Below are 21,051 nucleotides of genomic sequence, written 5' to 3' on the forward strand. Positions count from 1 at the left end.
AGCCAGCAGCTGCCTCTCCCAGCCCAGGCCTCCCGCCCTCCCTGTGGCCGCCCGAGAGCAGCGTCACTTTCAGTGCACACTTCCCTCACCCGCTGGGGCTGGGGGTGGGAGGGGGTGGAGGGGCTCTCCTGGGAAGCCCAGGCCAGCCCCACCCTGGCCTCTGCTGTGATCCTGCTGGGGGGCTGCACCCCTCCCTCCCAGCCAGCAGCCTCCACATCACAGGCCGTGGGAGCTCTGGGGACCGAGCAGCGACACCCCCCAAGTCCCGCTCCCCTGGGCCTCACCCCAGGCCCTGTCGGGGCAGCTCGCCGGCAGCCATGCATCCTGGTGGCACTTTCTGGTGAAGGAGTGGGCGCCAGGCACCGCCTGCCGGGCGGGTGGTGGGAGGCGCCCGGTAAAGCTGGGCTCTGCGGCAGGTGCCAGGCTTCTGGGCGCAGAGTGGTGTCGGGTGCCGGTCAGCCCCTCCGCGCCCCCCGCGCCCTCGCTCCTGGGAGCTCCAGCTCCCTGCCTGTGCTCCCGGCGGCGTGGTGGGCGCGTGGCTCCAGACAGCAGTGTGTGCGTGCTCAGCCTGGGGCCTCGGACGGCCGTAGGCAGCAGTGGGGTCGTCGTCCGCAGTAGGGCCAATGCTAGGGCTTCTGTCTCCTGCTGGAGTCACTTTCCTTTATTCCACGTTTTGGAAAATAAATGCCCAGTCCACGCAGGGAGGGTGCTCCAGCTCCTGCAGAGGCAGAGGTGGGGCAGGTGCGCCCTGGCTGTGGCTTCCCCAGACCTCACCCAGGAAAAGCGTGCCCCTGGCCTGACCGCCCTGCGTGTGGGGTCAGTAGCTCCCTCCAGCGGGCAGTGCGGGGTCTGGTGCCTCATCCCGGCTCTGCTGCTGGCGGCCGGGCCAGGCCTGTGCAGAGCCCACACCCTCAGCCCAGCTGCCTCAGAGGCTCTGGCGTCAGGGCTCGCGTCCTGGTGCTGATGGCGCGACCTGGTGCTGGCGGCTGGGCGCTCTCCGTGTCCCCAGCAGGCAGCTCTGCCCACAGCCGGGCCCGGCCTCGGCCTCTCCCACTCCTTGTGGACGAAATGCTTTGTCTTCATGCTGGACGCCTGTGGACGGGCGGGCAGGCGGTCGTCCCAGCAGCCTGGGGACTGCAGTGCTCAGAGCACCCCCCCACCCCCCCGTCCAGCCCCGAGGCCCGGGTGAGCGCCTGTGCCCTGCAGCCTGTCACTCGGGCTCACTGTGGGGAGGGGGACACCCCACTGAGTGACGGTGTACTGTCTCAGGCAGGAAGCCCAAACTGGACAGTCCAGAGCCCTGGGCCATGCTTATGTCTCCAGGGGAAGCCAGGGCCCTTTGGGGGGTCCCACCCCCACAGGAAGAGCAGAGAGAGGGTCCCTAGGGCACGCCTGTGCCAGGGCCGCCCTCAGTCCAACCCTGCTTGGCCTGAGCAAGTGCTGGGGCCCAGTCATGGGCACCAGACGCAGCCTGGTACCCACGTGGGGTGCACAGCCCAGCGCCCCTCTCTGCCCCTTGCTGCATTGCACTGCCCGAGGCTGCCGACGGCTGGGTGCTGACCTGAGCCCCCGGGTGCTGCCTGAGCCTGGTGGTCAGGCCATTGGCCAGGAGAGCCCAGGCAGCGGATGACGCCTCGGCGGTGGGGACGGATGGTTGTCTTGCTGCCGCCAGGCTTTCTGGGGTGCCCGCGGGCCGTGGTCATTGCCACCATCCTCCGGGACTGGGCACGCCCCTTCCACACACAGATGCCCCGAACCCTTGCTGCCCTGCCCCCCAGCCTGCGGTCTGTGTGCCCGCACGTGCGGGGAGCCGGAAGGAGGCCCTCGAGGTGGCCTGTGAGCCCAGCCCAAGGCGGAGGGCGCACGGGCTGCCTGTGAGGCTGCCACCCCCAGGCCCTGACGCTGGTGAATTCCACCTGGCTCAGGGAGGAGGAGGGAGGGGCTGACGGAGCTGGGTTGGTTTGTTGTAGAAGATTCCAGAAGGAGCGAGTGTTGTCAAGGGACTGGCGCTTTATGGGGGGCCTGCTAGGGGGCGTGGGCGTGGGGGGAGCAGAGGACGGAGGGGGCTGGAGCCCCACTCTGCTCGGCTCTGCGCTGGGGCCGCGTCCCGGGCCCGTCCCCTGAGGGCCCGCCCGACCCAGAGTGACCAGTGTCCGTCTCCCTGGGAGAGTGGTCGCCGCCCAGCCCCGGGGGCACTTGTCTGGTTGGGAGGGAGGAAGGGGGGCCCTGCCCTGTCAGAGGAGAGCCAGCCGCCCCGGCCCAGGGCAACCCCAGACCCCAGAGCCGGTCTCCCGCCAGCCCTCTGCGGGGTCAGCGCTGACCGCTGAGCGGGCAGGACGGCGGGGACGCGGGTCTGCACCCCTGGCCGAGGGCGGGGTCGGGGTCGGGAGCGAGTGCAGCTCCTGGAACCCGGACGGGTCCCTTCCCCTAGGAGAGCGCGAGCTCAGAGGCGGAGCTGACCCCCAGGGAGAAGCGGGTCCTGGAGAGAAAGCGGAAGAAGGAGCGGAAGAAAGCGGAGAGAAAGCGGCTCCGGGAGGCGGCGGCCGCGGCTGCGGCCCCGGCCCTGCCAGCCAAGCCCTCGGGTGCCCAGCTGGCCCTGGACTACCTCTGTGGGTGAGAGGCCGCGGGGGCTGGGGGGGGCTGGACCCCAGGACTGTGGTCCCTGGGAGGACGGGGCGGCCCGTTCTGGCCGGGGCTGCCCTGTGCTCCCCGTGAAGCACCCCGTGAAGCGCCCCTGTCCCCGGCAGACGGGTCACCTACAGCTGGGCGGCCGGCGGGCCCCGCCCCAGAGGAATGGCAGGTGGGCCCGGTACACCCCCGCCTCACCCAGGGCCTCGCTCCATGTCTGTGCCCTCGGGCTGGGGGGCCCCCAGAGCCCCCCTGGACACTGCCCCGGCCACGCAGAGGCCACCCGGCCAGTGGTGCAGACAGACCTCAGGCCTCTGCCTGGTGCTGAGACCCCGTGTCCTCTCCAGCTGGGCCCAGAAGCGCCAGAACTGGCGGTTCCAGAAGACGCGGCAGACCTGGCTCCTGCTGCACATGTACGACTACGACCAGGTGTGCACCGGGGGCGGGGCCGGGGGGCGGGGCGGGGCGGAGGGGGTCCCCCAGCCCTGCCTGCACCGCCCCGCCCCTCCATCTCTGCCCCTGACCCTGCACAGTGGTGCCTCCTTCCTTCGGGTGCTGGGGGCCCAGCTCAAATAGAGCCTGGGCGGGGCTGGCCTCCAGCAGATGAAGTCTCAGCACCCCTCCCCTTGCACCACCCCAGGCCCTCGGTCCCCGGGTGAGAGCGTTGGGCAGCGCCGTGGGCCTGAGGCACCAGCGGCAGGGCCGGAACCAGCATCCTCCCGCCTGGCTGCTGACCGCCCCGTCCCTCCCGCACAGGTCCCCGACCAGCACTTCCCCACCCTGCTGGCCTACTTGGAGGGCCTGCGGGGCCGGGCCAGGGAGCTGACCCTGCAGGAGGCCGAGGCCGTGATGCAGCAGCTGGACAAGGCGGGTGCCAGCCCGGGCCGCCCCCTGCTGGAGTGGAGCCGGCGCGCCCGGCAGGTGCTGCAGCTGCTCTCCTAGGGCCACAGACCCCACCAGGTGCCAGCCCAGCTGCCCTCGGGCCCGGACGCTGCCTGTTGTCTACCAGGGCCCAGAGCCTGGCAGAGCTCCCGTCCCGCCCGCCACAGGCCACGTGTTTCCTGCCCCCGCCTGCCCGCGGGGAGCCTCCGGGGCCGCGGCCGTCCACCTCTTGCCTCCCTGCTTGGGCCAAACCCCAGCCTCACTGCCCGCTCCAGGGGAACTGGCTGTGCTTCCAATAAAGCGTCCACGCCGGCCACGGCTCTGGTCCTCCGTCCGCCCTCGCTTGCTTGCGGGTTGTGAGGGGTGTTTCCTGAGGGAGAGCGCGGCCACCAGGCCGTCCTGCCGTGCCCGCCCAGGGTGTGCCCGGCGTCTGTCGCTGGCGCTCCTGCAGGCTGACCCTCCTCTGGGCTGGCCCTTGGCAGCGGCCGCAGGGACCATGGAGCTGCCCTGCCACAGCCGCCCACTAGGAACACTTACCTGCTGTCTGTCTGTCTGCACGAAGACGGACCTGCTCTCCTGTTCCCAGGCAGTGCGTGCGTGGGACCCCGGAGTCACGGGCCCATTCGGGGCGAGGGGAGGGGTCAGGGCCAGTCCCTTGCCGATCACTGGGGCCTCGGCTTCTATTCGCCTGCAACCCAAAGCCCTGTCTCAGGGGATCACACCACCCCTCCCAGCTGGCACCCAGGGGTCAGCACCCCACCGTGCTGTGTGGCAACTTGGGCCCCTCCAATGCCCGCTGGTGCAGCTCAAGTCCTGATCTCACATACACAGCTATATGCACACACGTGTGTACATACACACAGCTTGTGTGCACACGTGTGTATATCTACACATGCAGGCACGTGTGCATGCCTATGCACGCTCACACGTGTCTATACACCTGTCCGTGTTCACGTGTGTGCATGTATGCCTGTACATGCTCACACATGCACATGCAGGCACACATGGTTGCACACACACATACACTCCAGGCAGAGAGCCAGAAGAGCTTCAGGACTGAGCCTCAACACCCTCTCAGCCCTGGGGTTTGCCCTGGGGGGCCGCCTCAGCTCCGCTGGATTTGTTTTGGGTTTTTGGTTCATCTTCCCCTGAGGATAGTTTTCCATTGATTTTTAGAGAGGGGGAGGGAGAGGAGGGAGAGAGAGAGACATCAATGTGAGGGAGACACATCCACTGGCTGCCTCCAGCACACACTCCAACCAGGGCCAGGGCTCAAGCCTACAACTAAGGTACATGCCCTTGACGAGAATTGAACCCGAGAAAAAAAGGAATTGAACCCAAGACCCTTCAGAGTGAGGGCCAACACGCTGACCACTGAGCAAACCAGACAGGGCTCCGCTGGGTTCTCCATCTGCAGGTGGACGTCGCCCCTCAGAGCCCTGGGAGCTGAGGCCGCCCCCTGAGTGCCCTGGAGGGTTTGCTCACCGTCCGGTCCGTCGTTTTGGTTTTGGGGCCTTGGGGGGCCCCTGTGGGTGGCTAGGGGCCAGCACTGGAGCCACAGGCAGATCTGGCCAAGGGCACCTCAAGGCGGGGGTGCTGGGCACAGGTGTTCAGAGCCCATCGCCCGCCAGCATGGTCCTGCGTCAGCCCGCCTGCCCCTCTGACCCACAGGCAGAGGCACCGGGCCGGGGCCAGCTGTGTGCAGCTCCGGGGATCGGCCCGCAGTCGAGTCCCGTCTGTGTGGCCGGCGGATGCCCCATCCCAGGCCAGGTTTCCATGGTGAGGAGGGAAGTGAGGCCCGGCAGTGGCTCACTTTTTGGTGTTTTTTTATATATTTATTAATTTCAGAGAGGAAGGGGAAGGAGAGAGAAACATCAATGATGAGAGAGAATCACTGATCAGCTGCCTCTTGCAGGCCCCACATGGATCGAGCCCACAACCCGGGCATGTCTGACCGGAAACCGAACTGACCTGATAGGTTCATAGGTCGACACTCAAACCATTGAGCCACACCGGCCAGGCTCACTCTTGGTTTTTATTAACTTGTCCCCACGGGAGGAGGGTGCCCCCACACTGCCTAGTTTGGGGCCTGGCTGCACCCTCGGCAGCCTGTCTTCACGGGGAGATGGGGGAGATGTCTCAGAATCGGGCCCAGGGAGGGGGGGGGGTGTGGGTTTCATGGGTCAGACGGACTTGGAGAAGAGGCTGCACCAATGGGCACGGGCGCGGGAGGGGCTGGTGGGGGTCCTGGTGCAGGGCAGCGGCTGAACCCCGGGCCGGGGGAGGGGCAGATGAAAAGAGGTGGGGCCCTGGCTGCTCAGGGAGAGGAGGGACAAGGCCCAGTGTTGGGGTGCGGGGCCTGGAGGCCCAGTGTTGGGGTGCGGGGCCTGGAGGCCCAGTGTTGGAGTGCGGGGCCTGGAGGACGGCCTGCCTCCACGGCCCATGCGGGGGAAGGGACAGCTGCCGGCCCGGGCACACTGCTGGACGGGGCTGTGGTGAGCGAAGGGCCGGTGAGAACTGTCTGTCCAGGCCGCCGCCAGGCCAGTGACCCACACCCTCCCGGGCCCAGAGCTCAGGCCAGGCCTCCTCGGTCAGCGCCCTGGGGCCTGGGCACGGCACACAGGACTTGGGCCGGCGGCCGCATGGTGAAGGCGGGCGCGGGCACGGTGCGCAGGCCAGCGGGGCCGAGGCCGGGCGGGGGCTGCAGGCGGAAGCTCTGGAGGAGGCCGGCGAAGAGCAGGAACAGCTCTGTCCGGGCCAGGCTCTCCCCCAGGCAGACGCGGCGGCCTGCGGGGAAACCGAGGCAGGGGTGTCAGCTCCCAGCTGGGCGGCGGGGGTGGGGGAAGGCTGGGAGTCCAGCCCCCGAGATCCCGGGCCCCGAGGTCCCGGCTCGCAGCTGCCCACCCGCGGAGAAGGGCAGGAAGGCCTCCCGCTTCACGAAGTGCCCCTCGGCGTCCAGGAAGTGCCCCGGGTTGAACTGGCCGGGCGTCTCCCACTGCGTCTTGTCCAGGAGCACGGAGCTCAGCAAGGGGACCACGGGCGTGCCCTGCGGGGGGAGCAGCTGGGCTGGCTGGGGTGCCTGGCCCCCCGCAGGCCCTGGACAGGAGCCCTAACAGGGTCCCGGGGAGGCCGGCGCCCGTGAGGGCTGCCCCAGGGTGGACCCCGCACTCGCTGCGCCCCCCGTTTCACAGGGGACCCCAAACCACAGGGGGGGCCCAGGCCTACTGCTCTGACGCCCTCCCTGCCACCCTGTGAGCCCGGCATCAGGGCACCCGCCGCCTCCCCTGCCCCAAGAGAGAGCCGGTGCGGCTCGGGGCTGTGGACGAGGCCGGCCGCCCACCTTGGGGAGCAGGTAGCCGCCCAGGCGTGTGGTGCCGGCCGTGCAGCGGGGCACGTGGGGCAGGAGGGTGATGAACCTCTGCACCTCGTGCAGCACGGCGTTGGTGTAGGGCAGTGCCCGCTGGTCCTCGGGCCGGGGTGGCCGCCCGGGCCCCAGCACCCGGTCCAGCTCCTCCTGCACCCGGTCTGCAGGCGAGAGAGGGCGCCAGTGTCCCTGGGGGCCTCCGTCCCTGGGCCCCGGGGCCCCGCCCACCGGGGGCTGGCGCAGGCGAGGGCGGCGCACACCCACCCTGCACGCTCGGGTGCCTGCCCATCAGGAGTGCTGCCCACTGCAGTGTGGCCGAGGTGGTCTCGGTGCCGGCCATGACCATGTCCAGGACGCAGGCTACCACGTTCTCCTCCGAGAACAAGCCATCGGGGTCTGTCCCCTGCGGGCGGGTGGGCAGGGCTTAACGGAGGCTGCCCCCGGCCCCCCAGCTCTGGGCTCCAGAAAAGGGGCAGAAGCCAGACTTGGCGGGAAGGGCAGCGCCAGGATCCCTGAGTGCCTGCCGTGCACACGGGGCTCACCCGTCCTCCCAGCTGCCCCGGCGACACCGGCCCCTCTCACAGGTGGAGACAGAGGCTCAGGGAAGCCCCAGGCGGCGGGGGAGGAGCTGGGCAGGACCAGGTGGGCCCGGGGGGCCAGGCCTGGGGGTAGGTGGGGGGGCTGAACCACACCTGGCCTTGCTGTCTCAGGGCGTCCACGTAGCTGTGCACGGGGCCTCCCCGGGGCGGCCGCGCCTCGAGGAGGGCTCTCAGGATGGCCCGCACCTCGTCGATCTTCCTCAGGACCGGCCGGTGCAGCTGGAGGAGGGCCCCCAGCCGGGGGTAGATGTTGAACAGCTGGGGGCGGGGCAGAGCCAGTGGGGGTGGGTGAGGCTCAGTCCCCACCCCCCTGGTGGACAGAGGCGCCTGTCTGAGGGCCAGAGGAGCCTGGTGACCAGTAACACCTGGGAGACCCAGTGCCCCCTGCTCCCCACCCACCGAAGCGGGCGGCGGGGAGGGCTGGAGGGCGCCGGCTGCGCTGTGGGGAGCTGTGGGGAGAGCTGAGTCGCTGCCACTGAAAGGGAGGAGTTTGCCACCTTCAGGCCTCGGCTCGGCCCTCAGCCCCTCTGAACCGGCCAGCCGGGTGGGCATGCAGTCGGCGCTCACTAGATGCGCGCTGTCCCTGCACAGCTGTGTCCCGGGAGCAAACTACGGCACCTGGGCCGGCACCGGGGCGGTGAGCGGGCACGGGGCGGGCGCTAGAGCCTTCGGCTGCCGGGTGCCAAGCGGCCAGCCCATATCCGGTGGCTCCGCCATGGGCCTCCTGCGGCCTCCCGAGGGGGGATGGCCTGTGCAGGGACGCAGCGCCCCGCCACCTGCTCCCCGGCCAGGATTGGGGCTCGGACGCACTTCCCAGAGCGGCGCGGCCCAGCCCAGTGCGGGCCGTGGCCCGTGGAGGCGGGCGGATTCGAGAACGAGTTCACTGAAGTTTCTGTGTTTCTTACGGTTCTAGGGGCCTCGTATACAGTTTATAAATACATTTTGTGACATTTTACGCATTTCAGTTCTCTGTTATGTTTTGAAACTTTGCTATTTCCTCATCTCTCTTCATGTTATTACTTTAACCATTTCCCAGTGATTCTTCCCAGTGTCCAGCTGTCCTCCCGTTCTTTTGTGTTTCTCGTTCTTGGATGCCCTGTTCTCCGGGAGCCTGTGCGGCCCAAGTTCATGGCCTTCGAGGCTGCCTCCACGTGAATAACAAGAATTCTCTGTCCGGGGGGCACCAGGGGGGCGTGGCCCCAAAGGTGGGACCACTGCCCTCGCCGACCTCACCTCTCCGGCCTGGTGGCCCAGGCGACCTCCGACCTCTCACCTGCAGGCCCGGCGTCCCCAGCAGGACCATGACGTCGTCGATGAGGCCCAGCAGGGACACGAACACGGGGTCTCGGTAGTTAAACCGCTGGCCGAAGAGGAGCGTGAAGGTGACGTTGGAGGGAGCCCAGCCCAGCAGGGCCAGCGGGAAGGGCCGGCCTGTGGGGAGACAGGCCTCAGCGGGGAGGGGCCCCGGGGAAGGGCCCCCCCGGCCCTCACTCACCTCCGTACTGGTCCAGCTGCCCCAGGAGGCACCGCAGCTCCCGCAGGACCTGGTCGGCCCCGGGCCCCCGCCCCGCGCCCAGGCCGTGGAGGGTGCGCACGGCGAGCTGGCGCGCGGCTTTCCAGCGAGGCCCCGAGGAGAAGAAGATGCCTGCAGGCCACGGGGTGGGGGGGACCCCAAAGGCAGGCGCTCACTGTCCCGCTGTCTCCCCGGCTGGCCACGTCCCCTCCGGCGTGCAGGGTCCCCGCGCACCGCCCCCACCCTCACGTGGACACCCCGTCCCCCCGCCCCCGGAAGACCAGGGCTGGTGACTGCCCCTCCCCACCGGGGGGGGGCCCCCTCCCCATCGCAAACCTACCCCTGCCCCCCTGGATGAGCTGGAAGATGGGGATGGGGGGCCGGTCGGCCAGCTCCTGCCCCGTGCCCACCAGGGCCTCCCGGACCGCCTCGTAGCCCGTCAGCACCACCGTCTTCTGGCCTCCCAAGTGGACGGTGAACACCGGCCCGTACTGTTCTGAGAGCTGGCAGTGGGGGGGCCGTGAGGAGAGGCCCGGGAGCCGCACAGCGGACTCCACAGAGCCCCCTGCACCTTCCGGAAGGGGCACCGCCTGTGGTGCTGGGTGTGGCCGTCCTGGGGGGACGCTCCGGGGGCAGGATTGAGGGCTGTGCGCTGGGGTGGCCGCCCTGGACGCTTGGGGCCTGCACAGGAGCCCCCCGGCCCCGCCCCTCGAAGGGCCCGCCTGGCCCGTGTGTCTCACTCTGACCTCCCCGCCGGCGTGAGGGCACAGAACAACATGCCAGCAAGCGCTGGCCTTGGGGGCCCCGTCCCAGTCCCCGCCCCGCTCTGGCCCCACCACACCCCTGCCCAAGGTGGGGGCTGCCATCCTCCCGCTGGGGCTGGGGCTGGGGCTCGGCCTGGGCCAGCGCTCCGGTCCCGGCCGCTCTGCCCCAGCTTCAGCGGGAGGATGGCAGCCTCAGGACCCAGGACCCAGGCCCGTAGCCATGTGCAGCCCCTCCCCACCCACCTGCAGTCTGCCGCCCAGGGAGGTGGAACCGCCGCCAGCCGCCCCTCTGGGGGGCAGCCCTGTGTGTGCTGCTCCCGGGAGTCCTGCACCCTCCCCTCCACTGCCCCGAACCTGCCCCTGCAGCAGTCAGGGTCTCTCCAAATGCTGCCTCTTCCAGGAAGTCCTCCTGGCTCTCTGCTCCTTGGATGGCCCATCTTCAACGTGCAGTGGAGTCTTTCTCCTCCCAAGGCAGGCGGGCAGCTAGGTCCCTGTGTCCCTACCAGGCCAGCACCTGGCTGGACCACGAGCCTCCTAACCCACAGGGGTCCCCGAAAACTAGGGCTCTGCTTCCTCACGGCTGCAGGACGCCTCCCCTCTTACCTCCATCAGCGAGCGCTCCTGCTGGGACACCCGCAGCAGATGCAGGTTCCCAATGAGGGGCAGCGGGCGCGGCCCGGGGGGCCAGCGTGGGGCCGGGCAGGGGGCACGGGCACGGGCGTGGGCGCGGAGCAGCACCCAGAGCCCCAGGAGCCCCAGGAGCCCCAGGAGCAGCGGGGCCATGAGGACGCGGTGGTGGGGCCCCCCGTCCCGCCCTGCGCCTTATAGGCCTCCGAGAGGGCGTGCCGCACCCCACACCCACCACCCGAGAATGTGGAACAAGCAGTTTGCAGGGGACAGCCAGGCGGCTTAAAGCGACAGGCGTGTGTGGAATGTGGGGTCGCGTCTGCAGGGGGCGGGTGGGGGCGGTGGGGGCAGGTGCCCCAGCCCTGTGCGTGGGCATCCCGGCAGGCGGGGGAGAGGACGTGGGTGGCCCCTCCCGGCAGCCCCCGCCTCTGCCTCAGTCTCCCCATCAGAACCAGGACTCTGGGCTCAGGGGCCCGGCCCCGCCCTGAATGGGGAGCCCAACTTCCCTGCTGAGCCTCCCCCCTGGCCCCCTGGCCACGCGTTCCTGGGCCTCCCAACCCACCACCACCTGTGCCCACCCAGCCCCTCTCGTGGGCCAGTGGGGGCACCCCGGGCTGGTCCTCGAGGGTCTGCACGCAGACACCTCGGATCCCTGGCGTCAGGTCGCCAGCAGGGCCCCCGTCCGGCCCTGAGGGAGCAGCCCTGAGTGACAGCTGCTCTTAGGTGGCTGTGGGCTCCGTCACCTGGGCCTGAGGCACCAGCCTGCGCCAGGACAGGGCGGGGCTGACTGCCCAGAGGCCGGCCCTGCAGCCGGCTGGCAGGCGACAGGTGGCGGTTAACGAGCCCTTGTCCTGTCTCCTGAACCCCGTCACCCAGCGGGGAGGGGAGGAGGCACCGCTGAGGAAGGAGCTGGGAGGGGCGGGAAGCTGTTGGCACCAGAACTGGCCGGGCCTGCTCCCACCACCTGCCCCGACAGGAGGCCACCGGCCCGGCCCCACCGGCGGGGCCCCACCGCAGGCCTCTACCCGCCCCCTTGGCTGCACTGCACGCCTCCGCGGCGGGGGTGCTCACGCCTTGGCACGTGGCCTGTCCTACCGCCCGACTGTGGGGTACGGGCGGGGGCGGGGGGGACAGCTAACTGTTGGGGCTTCGGTCATTCGGGCCGAGCTCCCCGCACCCAGGCTGCTGCCCGGCGTGGGGCTGGGTCCTCCGTCCAGGGACGGTCACTGCACTGGCAGCTTCGACTGAGCACCCGTGTGTGCGGCTCGGCCAGGAGAGGGCGACGGGGCTGGTGGGCAGGGTCCTAAGGGCCCCAGCCTCGCGGAGAACCAGCGGGCAGTGACTCTGCGTCGAGGGCCCCTTGGGCAGACGGGCCGCCAGGTGTCAGGGAGGCCCGGGTCCTCAGAGGGTCCACCTGGGAGCCCAGTCACCGGGTCCCCCTCGCGAGGGAGCCGCCTGCAGGCGGGTGCAGCCTGGAGGCCGGTCTGTGCAGCCCTGGGCATGTGCCGGTGGGACTCCCGGGACCGTCCCTGGCCGGGTGCTGGCCGCTCTGCCGTGGAGCCTTCAGCTCCTCCTGGCAGCCTGGGGGGGCCTCCTCGGTGGAGGAGGAAGCGGGGGTTCGGCTGAGAGGTCCTGGTACACTGGCAGGTAAGGGGGGTCAGGGAGGGGGGTCCCAGAGTTTCCACCAAGTCTCAGGACTGACCCCTCTGACCCCTATTCTGGGATCGAGGGGCAGAGGCCACGACCTATGACCCGAGTCTGGGAAGTCACCCAGCGTTGTCCCGGGCCAGGGGACGGGGCAGGGCTCCAGAACAGTCTGTCCCAACTGCCCTCAAGTCCATCCCTCGGGGGGCCCGGCACCAGGTGGGCCCTTCCTGAGCCCTGGCCCCCTCTGGGGCGGCTGAGGGGCCTGTGCCCTGGCGTGGGGTGGGGTTGGTCTGTCTGGGTGCCCGCAGGGTCCAGCCTGGGGGAAGCCCCGGGGTTCTCAGACCGGGGTGTCTGGACCCAGCGAACACCCAGTGCTCCCCCAGGTTCCCAGCGGCTCCAGGCCCCACTGGGGCGAGTGTCCGGGGGCTGCAGCCACAGACTGGGCCGAGAGCAGACCCTTACCCAGAGCTGGGCCCGGGGGGCTCGGGGAGGACCTTCTGAGGCCCCAGCTCCTGGTGGCCCCGCATTCCTCCGTGTCCCCCAACAGGTCAGGGCTCCTCTCCCTGTGTCTGTGTGCCTCTCCGCTCAGCCTCCTCGGGAGCCCTCGTCCTGGGCTGCAGCCCACCCTCCCCCAGGTCACCTCGTCCGGTTCCTCCCGTAGTCACACCTGCGGAGAACAGGTGGGCGATCTCTTGTGGGGCCACCGGTCAGCCCACAGCAACGCCGACCCGCTCTGTCTGGGCTCCTCACAGGCACCCGGCGGAGGGCCCAGACGTCGCCCCGGGCCTCAGTGACGGGGAGCCCCCGCCCCCCCAGCTGTGCCCGGCTCCGCGCCCCTCAGTGACCTGTGTGCCTCCTCACATCTCTGCCCACTTCACTTCCCGGACACAGAGCAGGTTCAGAGGTGACACCTTCCCCGGGGGATGGGGAGGGGCCGCCTGCCTCGCCTGGGCCTCCAAAGAGCTGCTAGAAATGCCTGTGGGCAGGTTGCTTGGTGCTCAGTTGCAAGGGACGTAAAATCAATCCCCAGAAAGGGGGTCCCTGAGCCGGGGGTTGCTGCCTGTTAGATTCCGGCAGATGGTCCTACTGTGACGGGTGAGGCCAGGTTCCCGCTGATGCACCCGGAGCCCCAGGCTCTGGGCCCCCTCCTCTCTGCCTTTCCTCCGGCCACGGGGGTGCCCCGTCTTAAAGGGGGCCCTCCAGCCTGAGGCTGAGCCACCCCCGCGGGTCTGCCCACGCTGCGAGTCCCTGAGGGAAGCGAGGGGTCGAGGCCTGAGTCCGGCCGGACGTGTCCACAGGCTCCCGGCCGGGACTCGGCCTCGGCGTCCCCGTGTGAGACGAGGATCAGACAGACACCGACTGGGCTCACGCTTCAGGGAGCATCGACCGGGTGCCTACTGCGCGCCAGGCACCCTCCCAGCCCGCGGGACCCCGGGAAACAGCCCGGCGCACAGGGGGGCTCCGGAAACACTGGCTCCTCCCCCGCTTTTCTTAACTGCACAGCTGAGCTCCGGGCCCCCACGGGGGAGTCCATTACAAGCTGGCTGTCGCCTCGAGGTCATGACCCCGCAGGGCCACCCCGAGGCTGCGGGCAGGGGGTGGTGCTGCCCCCTTTACCGCTGAGGGGTTCCAGCTAGGCGAGTGGAAAGTGCGACTTGCTGGTGATAAAGCCGCTATTGTCTGGCCCTGGAAGCGGCTAACGAGTAACTGTGTGGCCCTGGCTCCAGCCCATAAAAGGCTTGTTTGTGCGACAAGAACAGGGTGCAGTCTTCCTCCTGCGGTTGTCCGTGGGCCCAGAGCCCGGCCGATCAGGGCCCAGGCGACGGGATGGGTGTCCAGCAGCCCTGGGTGTCCCCGGGGACCCACTCACACGGGTGCCCGCTCTGTGCCGCCCCCCCCCCCCAAAGCAGGTGCGGCCACGGGCACCTGATCCAGCGGCGGCCACTGGGGAGGGTCCCGGCAAGGTGGGGGCCTCCTGGGTGGGAGGAGCTGGCCCTGGGCGGGGCTGCCTGGGAGCCTGTGCTTGGAGGTGGCGCCTCCGGAAGGAGCAGAGGTGCTGGGTCCGGGCGGGCTCTGGGGTTAGCACCCAGGACCCTGTGCTGGCTGGTAGCCACATGCCGGCCCTGCGGGAGGCAGGGACCCCGCCCAGCCCTCGGTGAAAGGTGGAGGCACCGACTGGGGTGCCCAGCATTCGGGGCTGGGGGAGGACTGGGGTCTCCACTGAGCCTCTCACTGTTGTCGTGGCCACAGCAACAAGGAATGACGGCCGGGGGGCTGGCTTCTCAGGGTGCCCTGTTCCCACAAAACCCCCGATGCTGCCGAAACAGGGTCCTGGCCGCAGTCACGGCGCCGGGGAGGCCATTAGGGGGTGGGCCCTACGCCAGCGATTAGCGGGGAAATCCGGGCACCTACACGGACACGCCCGCTGGGAGAGGCCGGGAGCGGGTGGAGGCAGAGATCAGGTGATGGGTCTACATCCCAGGAACCCCAAGGACTGCCCGCGGCCCCTGGAAAAGAGGGGAGCCGGGCGGCGGCTCAGCGGCTCAGCGCTGACCTATGAACCGGGAGGTCACGGTGGGATTCCCCGTCGGCACAGGCCCAGGTTGCGGCTCGATCCTCGGTTCCATCTGTGATTCTCTCTCATCACTGATGTTTTTCTTTCTCTTCCTCCAAAATCAATACAAATATATTAAAGATAAAAATGTATTTTAAATGAATAAGATAAAATTTTATTTAAAAAGTTAAGAACTGGGGAGAGGCACCGCGCAGAAGGAGGCGGATTGACTGTCGTCCTGAGCCCCGGAAGCCCGTCCCTGCCCGTCCCTGCCTTTCTGGCCGGTGAGCGAGTCGCCCCGGCGGCCCTCACACCGCGTCCGCAGCCGGCCGGCGGGTGGGCCCCGTGTGCTCGGAGGCTGTGTCCCCGCCGCTGCTGAACCGCGCTGAGCTCCCCGCCCCGCGCTGGGTGCTGAGTGGTTCTCAACCTTCTGGCCCTTTAAACACAGCTCCTCCTGTTGTGACCCGACCGTAACATTATTTTCGTTGCTGCTTCATAACTGTCATGTTGCTCCTGTTAGGAATCGTCATGTGAATATCTGATCTGCAGGATGGTCTTAGGGGACCCCTGTGAAAGGTCGTTCGACCGCTAAAGGGGTCGCGACCCACAGGTTGAGGACCGCTGGACGCTGCGGGGAGCCTGCGCAGGAGAGGGCGGGGCCCAGCGGAGGGGGCGTGGCCTTGGGGTGGGCGGGGCCTCGCTGCGAGGGCCGCTCGAGGCGCTCGGCGCTCGGCCGGCGGCCCGCGTAGTGCGTGCCCCGCCCCTAGAGGCTCCGGCGCCACCATCATGTCTACGGCCATGAACTTCGGGTCCAAGAGCTTCCAGCCGCGGCCGCCGGACAAGGGCAGCTTCCCGCTGGACCACTTCGGTGAGCGGCGCGGGGCCTCGGGCCGCGGGGGGCGCCCGTCGGCGCGTCTCGCGAGACGTCCGGCACCTGAGTCACCTCTCGGCCTGAGGTCTGCGGTGGCTAAGCTCCCGGGCCAGTCAGGGCTTCGGGAGGTCGGTGCTGCCGTCCGCATTGTTTCACGGGGCACCTCAGGCACAGCCCGGGGCGCTTTGGGGACAAAACGCTGCCTTCGCTCCCGTCCCAGGTGAATGCAGACGCTTCCAGGAGAAGTTCATGAAGTGCCTCCGCGATAACAAGTTTGAGAACGCGATGTGCAGACACGAATCCAAAGAATATTTAGAGTGCAGGATGGAGAGGCAAGTGCGGGCCCCGCCCCCGGCCCGGGCCCCGCCCCCATCGGCGCGCCCCGCCTCCACCCGGACGCTGCTTTCCCAGAGGCCCCTGCGGCCGCCCCGGTCTCCTTGGGGACGCGGCTTTCCCAGAGGCCCTTGCGGCACCGGGTCCGCCCCGCCCGAGCCGGGGCCGGCGCGTGCGCACGGGAGCTTCTCCCTCGGGGCACCCCGCGCGGGCCGCGTTCCTCCCAGCGTCGTCTCCGCAGACCGCGGTGGGTGCCGTCACTGCGGTTTCGGCCGAGTGAGGAGCCGGAGGCGGGGCGCAGTGGCTCCCACCCCTTGGCCGTGTGTTGTGCGGCTTGGAATGTGCCGGCGACGGAGACCGTGGGCCGCTTAAGCGTGGGAGGTGGAGGACTCCCGACGGCGCCAGTTCCCAGCCACTTACGTATTATTTCTTGTTCATCCTCACCCGAGGGTGCTTTTCCATTGGCCTGTTTTAGAGAGAGGGCGAGAGATGGGAGGCGGACACATGGACGGCTGCCTCCCGCAGGCGCCCTGACGCAGGCCGATGCTCTATCTCCTGAGCCGAACTGGCCGCTTAAGCACGACCAGTGTTGGCCCCTGGTCCTTCCCGCTCTCGGACCACCGCCAGCGGAGGCCTTGACTTCAGGGTCCCCACGGGGTGAACCCAAGTGATCTCCCCCCGTACCCCCGGAGCCTGCAGTGGGCTCCCCCTGCCCCAGGGGGTTCTCACTGGCTTCAGGGCCAGCGCGTCCCTGGGGGTCCTGGGCCGCCGACCGCAGGGAAGTCAGGCCGCAGCTCTGACAGCTGTTGGCCGGGCGCCCTCCTCACCAGGACGCGAGAGGGTCCACTGTGGGCCTGGCCCGAGCGTGAGCCCACTGCCCTGGAGTCAGGGACCTGCTGCCAGTCCACCCCGTGCTGGCCGGGCTGGCCGTTCTGCGGACATTGCCCTGAGCTCTTAGCCGGCCCCTCAGAGCCCAGGGTGCTCGCTGACCCGCACCTGACCACCCCGCCGGCCGGGCACAGCGCCCAGCCAGCGCCCAGTCAGAGGCTCCTGGCACTGCTGCCTGAGCCTCGGCCCCTTCGGCTTTCCGGCCGCCGGCCTGCAGGTGCGGCCGCCCTTCCAGTTCTGCGTGGCTGCCCAGGTTCCCGGGATCTGGCCTCCCTGCCGCCCGCCCACCCTGTCTCCAGCGACAGGCCCCTCCCAGCCCCTTGGCGGCCTCTCCTGTGGAACTCCGTGCTGGGCACCGCCTTCTGGGGACCTTCCCGGGTGTAATCTGAAACCACTGGACACACAGTCCACACTGGTAGGGGCGAGTGTGCTAAGCACGGAGCTTACCTACCAGCTTGTCCAGCCCCTCTGGGGACACAGACAAACCACTTAGTCTGTCCTCCGCGTGGGCTTTTTTTTGCAGTGGAGATTGTCCAGCACGTGCAGAGTAGAGAGCAGTCCGGCGAGCCCTGCCCTCGTCCCCTGGCACCAGTAATTGCCCACGTTTCGCCACCTTTCTCCCGTCTCCATCCCCCTTCCATTTGCTCGAGTCTGAGAGCAAGTCCCGCGCTCCTGGCCGATGGAGCAGCTCCAGTGTTTTCCGAGGGGGGACGGCTGCAGGTCATTCCGGGGCTGTTCGTGTTCTCAGCAGCGTGGCCAGCACACAGGCCCACAGAACCTCAGTTGTGTCTGAGCATCGCCGGTGTTCATAGTGTCCAGCGTGCCTGGGGCAGCTCACCCGCAGGGGTGCAGGGTGCACACGCTCAGCGCTGGAAGGGGGGGGGTGGCAGTGATGGTGGCCAGCGAGTGGCGGGTACCGGCACGTCCGGGAGGTCAGCGAGGGGCCTCTGAGAGCTGCCTCCCCACACAAAACAACGCAGACCCAGCTCTTCTGGACCTATGAGTGGGAGGCAGGAGGGGCTCTGGGCTCCCAGGCACCTGCCCCGGCGCCTGAACAGCAGGAGGCTGGTGGGGACCAGGTCCCTCCGGTGGGATGGCAGCCTGGGCACCTGGGCGCTGCTCCTCATTCTCCTCCCTCCGCCTGACACCTGTCTGTCTGTCTTCCAGGCAACTGATGGCACAGGAACCACTGGAAAAACTGGGGTTTGGAGATTTGATGGATGGAAAGGCAGACAAACACTAATTCTCACGGGATCACGGGGGTGTGGCTGAGAAGGGGGCACCTCGGTGGGCGGGGCTCGCAGCCGGAAGGGCTCATCCTCCGCCTCCTGGATCACTTTGAGAGACGACCTTCCCCCGGTGCGAGTTCGCCTAAAATGCACGTGGGGCGGCTTCCTGTCACCGGGGAGGCCCCTGACGGCGACAGACTGAGTCTCGTCTGGGAGTGGACACTCGAGCCGCATCTTGTAACACTGGACGTTTGTGAATTTTAGAAAACTTCCCTGGAAAAATGGTTTTCTTTTCCTTTTTTATAAAATAAAAACAATGAAAAATCAGAATCCAAGAGTATCTGTGATACATGAGGAAGATGTTAGAAACTGCAGAAGTGGCCTGGCTGGGCGCTCAGGTGGTTAGCGCGTCCCGATGTGCCAGGGTTGTGGGCTCAGTGCCCAGTCGGCACATACGAGAACCAACCAGTGAGTAAGGGGAACAGCAAGTCGATGTCTCTCAATAAATTCAAAAACAAAATTAAAATCTGTTGACTGGATTAAAAGAAACTTCAAACTAGAAATATTCGTGTGTTTGTACAAAAGGAAACTCTGGCATCAATGAGAATGGCTGCCAACCTGCAGCTCAGCTCTGCCTTGGAGCCATGTTGTTTCTCACAGCCAGGCCGTGGGGCCCACAGGGAGCACCCCGTGCACAGAGGGGAGGGAGGGGAGCGCCCCAACCTGACGCCCCGACAAGGCACAGGTCACTCAGTGGTTTTCTTGCCGAGCGCATAACGAGGAAGCCCAGTGCTCAGAGCGTCCGGTCCGCGAGGACACCGGGCCGTCCAGGCACCAGGCTCCGTGGCCCAGGCCAGGGGGACGGGCGGGAGGCCGCCGCTGAGGGTCCGCAGGTGGGTGGCCGTGGCGATCCCGCCCCTGTCCTGGGATCAGGTAAGATGCTATGTGGAGATTCTGTTTCTGTAGCTTTGGGGAAGTCTGGATTGTTTCAAAACGAAAAAGTACTTTGTGTTGAACTCTTGGCAGTTGAACTTTCTGTGGACATCGGGGAGGTTCTCCTGACTCACCGTGAGTTTGCAGTAGGGCTGAGGCGACACACAGGGTCTCGGAGCCAGGGAGCCGGGGAGGGCCAGTCCGAGAGGAGCCTGTGTGGGGAGGGCGGGCGGCTCCCGACAGTGGAAACAGGACGTGGGGCCGGCCGTCCGCCCGCTCCTGTGTGCGAAGTGCAGTTCACTCCTCGGTGCCCTCGTCCCCGGAGACAGCAGCAGCACCGCGTCTCCAGGGCCTTTTCCGAGGGCCTCGGGGAGGGGCGCGTCAGGGGCATGGCCAGGCCCAGGTCCTCCTAGGTCTGGCCCTTGTCTGCCCCCCCACCCCCCGCCTCATCCACACAAGTCACGGCTGGGGGCGCAGGGCTCAGTCCCCCGCATCCCTCGCCCTGTGCCCTGTGCCCTGTGCTCCCTCCACTGCAGCCACACCCCAGCCTTCGGGAGGCCCCTTCCCTCCCCATAGTTCCCAGAAACCCAATGGCTGAAACGCGGCGGCGTGTTCCTGAGGGGTCTGGAGCTGAAACACCGAGGGGCCACGTCTGCTGGGGCTCCGGCGAGACCCCTGCCTTTTCCGGCGTCTGGAGGTGCCTCATGCTGGGGCCTGTGGCCTCTGCTCCCTCCCATCGTCCTGCTCTGCCCGCTCCCCCCGCACCCCCCCCCCAACAGAACCGGGGATGCCCTGGCCTGGGTGGCATCTCGTTCTGGAACCTGGCGCTTGCTTTGTGGGCACTGACGGTGAGGACAGGCTGCTCCCAGGAGACGGGGCCGGCCAGTGCATGTGCGACGCAGTCCCTCTCGGGGTGTTTGTCCACCACACGGCTCCTGGTCTGGGGGGCGGGGGAGCACGTTGGGGTCCCTGTCCGGGCTGGCATGGCCGACATCACCTGGCTGCCTTCCCAGTTGTCTTCACAGCTGTTTCACAACAAGCACGTCTCGTTTTTATAGAAACAGCAAAGCCGCTGGTCAGAAGCAGCTCGTCCTGTTTACTGGTGATTTTATTTCGTCTGTAAATGACGTGCCTGTGGCTGTGATTTATATCCATCAGCGCAGCCCCGCTCATCTGTCCTGGTTTCTGTGGTGGAATCAGTGTGGGTTTGCTGGCCGCCGCCAGGCACGAGGGGCTGGTGAGGGGCTCCACGGAGAGGCAAGCCGGGGTGGTCAGAGCGCCTGGTGGCCCAGCACAGAGGGCTTCTCCCCACCTCCCAGAGCCTGAGCCTGGAGCCTGAGCCTGGAGCCTGGAGCCTGAGCCTGACCCGGAGCCTGAGCCTGGAGCCTGACCCGGAGCCGGAGCCTGGAGCCAATGGAGGGCCGGCTGAGGTGAGGCCGGGAGGGGCAGGGGTCCTTTGTTGCTGAAGACACTAGGGAGCCTTTGACTGAGCCAGAGCGTGAGCTTTGTCTGAAAATAAAGTTCTGAGTCTCCAGCCTCTTCCGTTTCACAGCTGTGTGCCCCACGTGGTGCAGCAGGACCCCCTCCTGGACAGACCCCCGCCTGGGCTCCCTGGGGTCAGCCCTCCTGCGGGAGGCCTGGCAGGACGCTACCCACCCCCTTACTTGCTTAGGGGACACGCCCTGTGGCGGCGCCCACCATGCTCAGCTGGGCACCAAGGTGTGGGGTCTGTGGGACAGGCCTGCTCCCGGGGGGCAGGTCTAGAGTGCTCAGGCCTGGCCCCTGCTCTGAGCTTCCCCAGGAATTCAGGGGCCTCCTGGTGCTGGGCCTGGGGGGGGGCCCACCCCAAAGGCCTGCAGGTGGGTCTCGCTCCCCTTGGAGCCGTGCGGCCTGCGAGTTTTGTAACAGCCGCGGGGGTTCCTGGCCTGGGACCTGGACGGTCAGCACCCGGAGGCCGGCAGCAGCAGAGCTGAGCTCGCGGAGGGCAGGGGCCAGGCGCAGCCTCTGGAGCCTGCTGTCCCCTCGCGGGCACACGCAGACCCACACGGGGAGGGCCCAAGGGTGCCACGTCCCCTGCTGCGCCCTCCCTGCCCCAGGGACGCCTGGAGAGGGTGCTGCGGGCCCAGGACAGGGGCGTTGTTCCCGAGTCCCACCCGAACCTCCGGCTCCCAGGGTTGGACCAGCAGCTGTAGCCCCAGGTGGCGCTGCTGGAAGGACCG

At 68.1% G+C, this 21,051-nt stretch overlaps 3 protein-coding genes across 3 annotated transcripts in view; 2 read left to right on the forward strand and 1 right to left on the reverse strand.

Moving 5' to 3' along the window:
• Positions 1-3,833, forward strand: part of C5H7orf50 (chromosome 5 C7orf50 homolog) — a 62,595-nt gene extending 58,762 nt beyond the window's left edge. Inside the window, exons 3-5 of the mRNA XM_059699457.1 lie at positions 2,432-2,613; positions 2,976-3,057; positions 3,385-3,833. Of these exons, the coding sequence (XP_059555440.1) occupies positions 2,432-2,613; positions 2,976-3,057; positions 3,385-3,570 (450 nt within the window). The 3' untranslated portion in view covers positions 3,571-3,833. The remainder of the gene's footprint in view (positions 1-2,431; positions 2,614-2,975; positions 3,058-3,384) is intronic.
• Positions 3,834-5,940: 2,107 nt separating this feature from the next.
• LOC132236064 (cytochrome P450 2W1) lies at positions 5,941-10,664 on the reverse strand. Its single transcript, XM_059699458.1, has 9 exons — positions 10,354-10,664; positions 9,327-9,489; positions 8,969-9,118; positions 8,747-8,904; positions 7,567-7,731; positions 7,139-7,277; positions 6,851-7,035; positions 6,415-6,556; positions 5,941-6,297 (listed from the first exon to the last, which is right to left on the reverse strand). The coding sequence occupies exons 1-9, from the start codon at positions 10,531-10,533 to the stop codon at positions 6,083-6,085; spliced, it is 1,497 nt and encodes a 498-aa protein (XP_059555441.1). The 5' UTR covers positions 10,534-10,664; the 3' UTR covers positions 5,941-6,082.
• A 4,628-nt stretch (positions 10,665-15,292) lies between these two features.
• LOC132236065 (cytochrome c oxidase assembly protein COX19) lies at positions 15,293-18,425 on the forward strand. Its single transcript, XM_059699459.1, has 3 exons — positions 15,293-15,446; positions 15,670-15,781; positions 17,838-18,425. The coding sequence occupies exons 1-3, from the start codon at positions 15,365-15,367 to the stop codon at positions 17,911-17,913; spliced, it is 270 nt and encodes an 89-aa protein (XP_059555442.1). The 5' UTR covers positions 15,293-15,364; the 3' UTR covers positions 17,914-18,425.
• The last annotated feature ends 2,626 nt before the right edge of the window (positions 18,426-21,051 follow it).

Source organism: Myotis daubentonii, chromosome 5 (assembly GCF_963259705.1).
Source record: "Myotis daubentonii chromosome 5, mMyoDau2.1, whole genome shotgun sequence".
Taxonomy (NCBI): domain Eukaryota; kingdom Metazoa; phylum Chordata; class Mammalia; order Chiroptera; family Vespertilionidae; genus Myotis; species Myotis daubentonii.

Excerpts from the sequence above, each read along its gene's own strand:
- LOC132236064 (XM_059699458.1), bottom strand. The coding sequence starts at position 10,533 with ATGGCCCCGCTGCTCCTGGGGCTCCTGGGGCTCCTGGGGCTCTGGGTG. Across the intron at positions 9,119-9,326 it reads GCTCATCCAGGGGGGCAGGG|GCATCTTCTTCTCCTCGGGG; the intron begins GTAGGTTTGCGA and ends CGTGGCCTGCAG. Across the intron at positions 6,557-6,850 it reads GCGGCTACCTGCTCCCCAAG|GGCACGCCCGTGGTCCCCTT; the intron begins GTGGGCGGCCGG and ends CTCCCCCCGCAG.
- LOC132236065 (XM_059699459.1), top strand. The coding sequence starts at position 15,365 with ATGTCTACGGCCATGAACTTCGGGTCCAAGAGCTTCCAGCCGCGGCCG. Across the intron at positions 15,447-15,669 it reads CTTCCCGCTGGACCACTTCG|GTGAATGCAGACGCTTCCAG; the intron begins GTGAGCGGCGCG and ends CTCCCGTCCCAG. Across the intron at positions 15,782-17,837 it reads TTAGAGTGCAGGATGGAGAG|GCAACTGATGGCACAGGAAC; the intron begins GCAAGTGCGGGC and ends TCTGTCTTCCAG.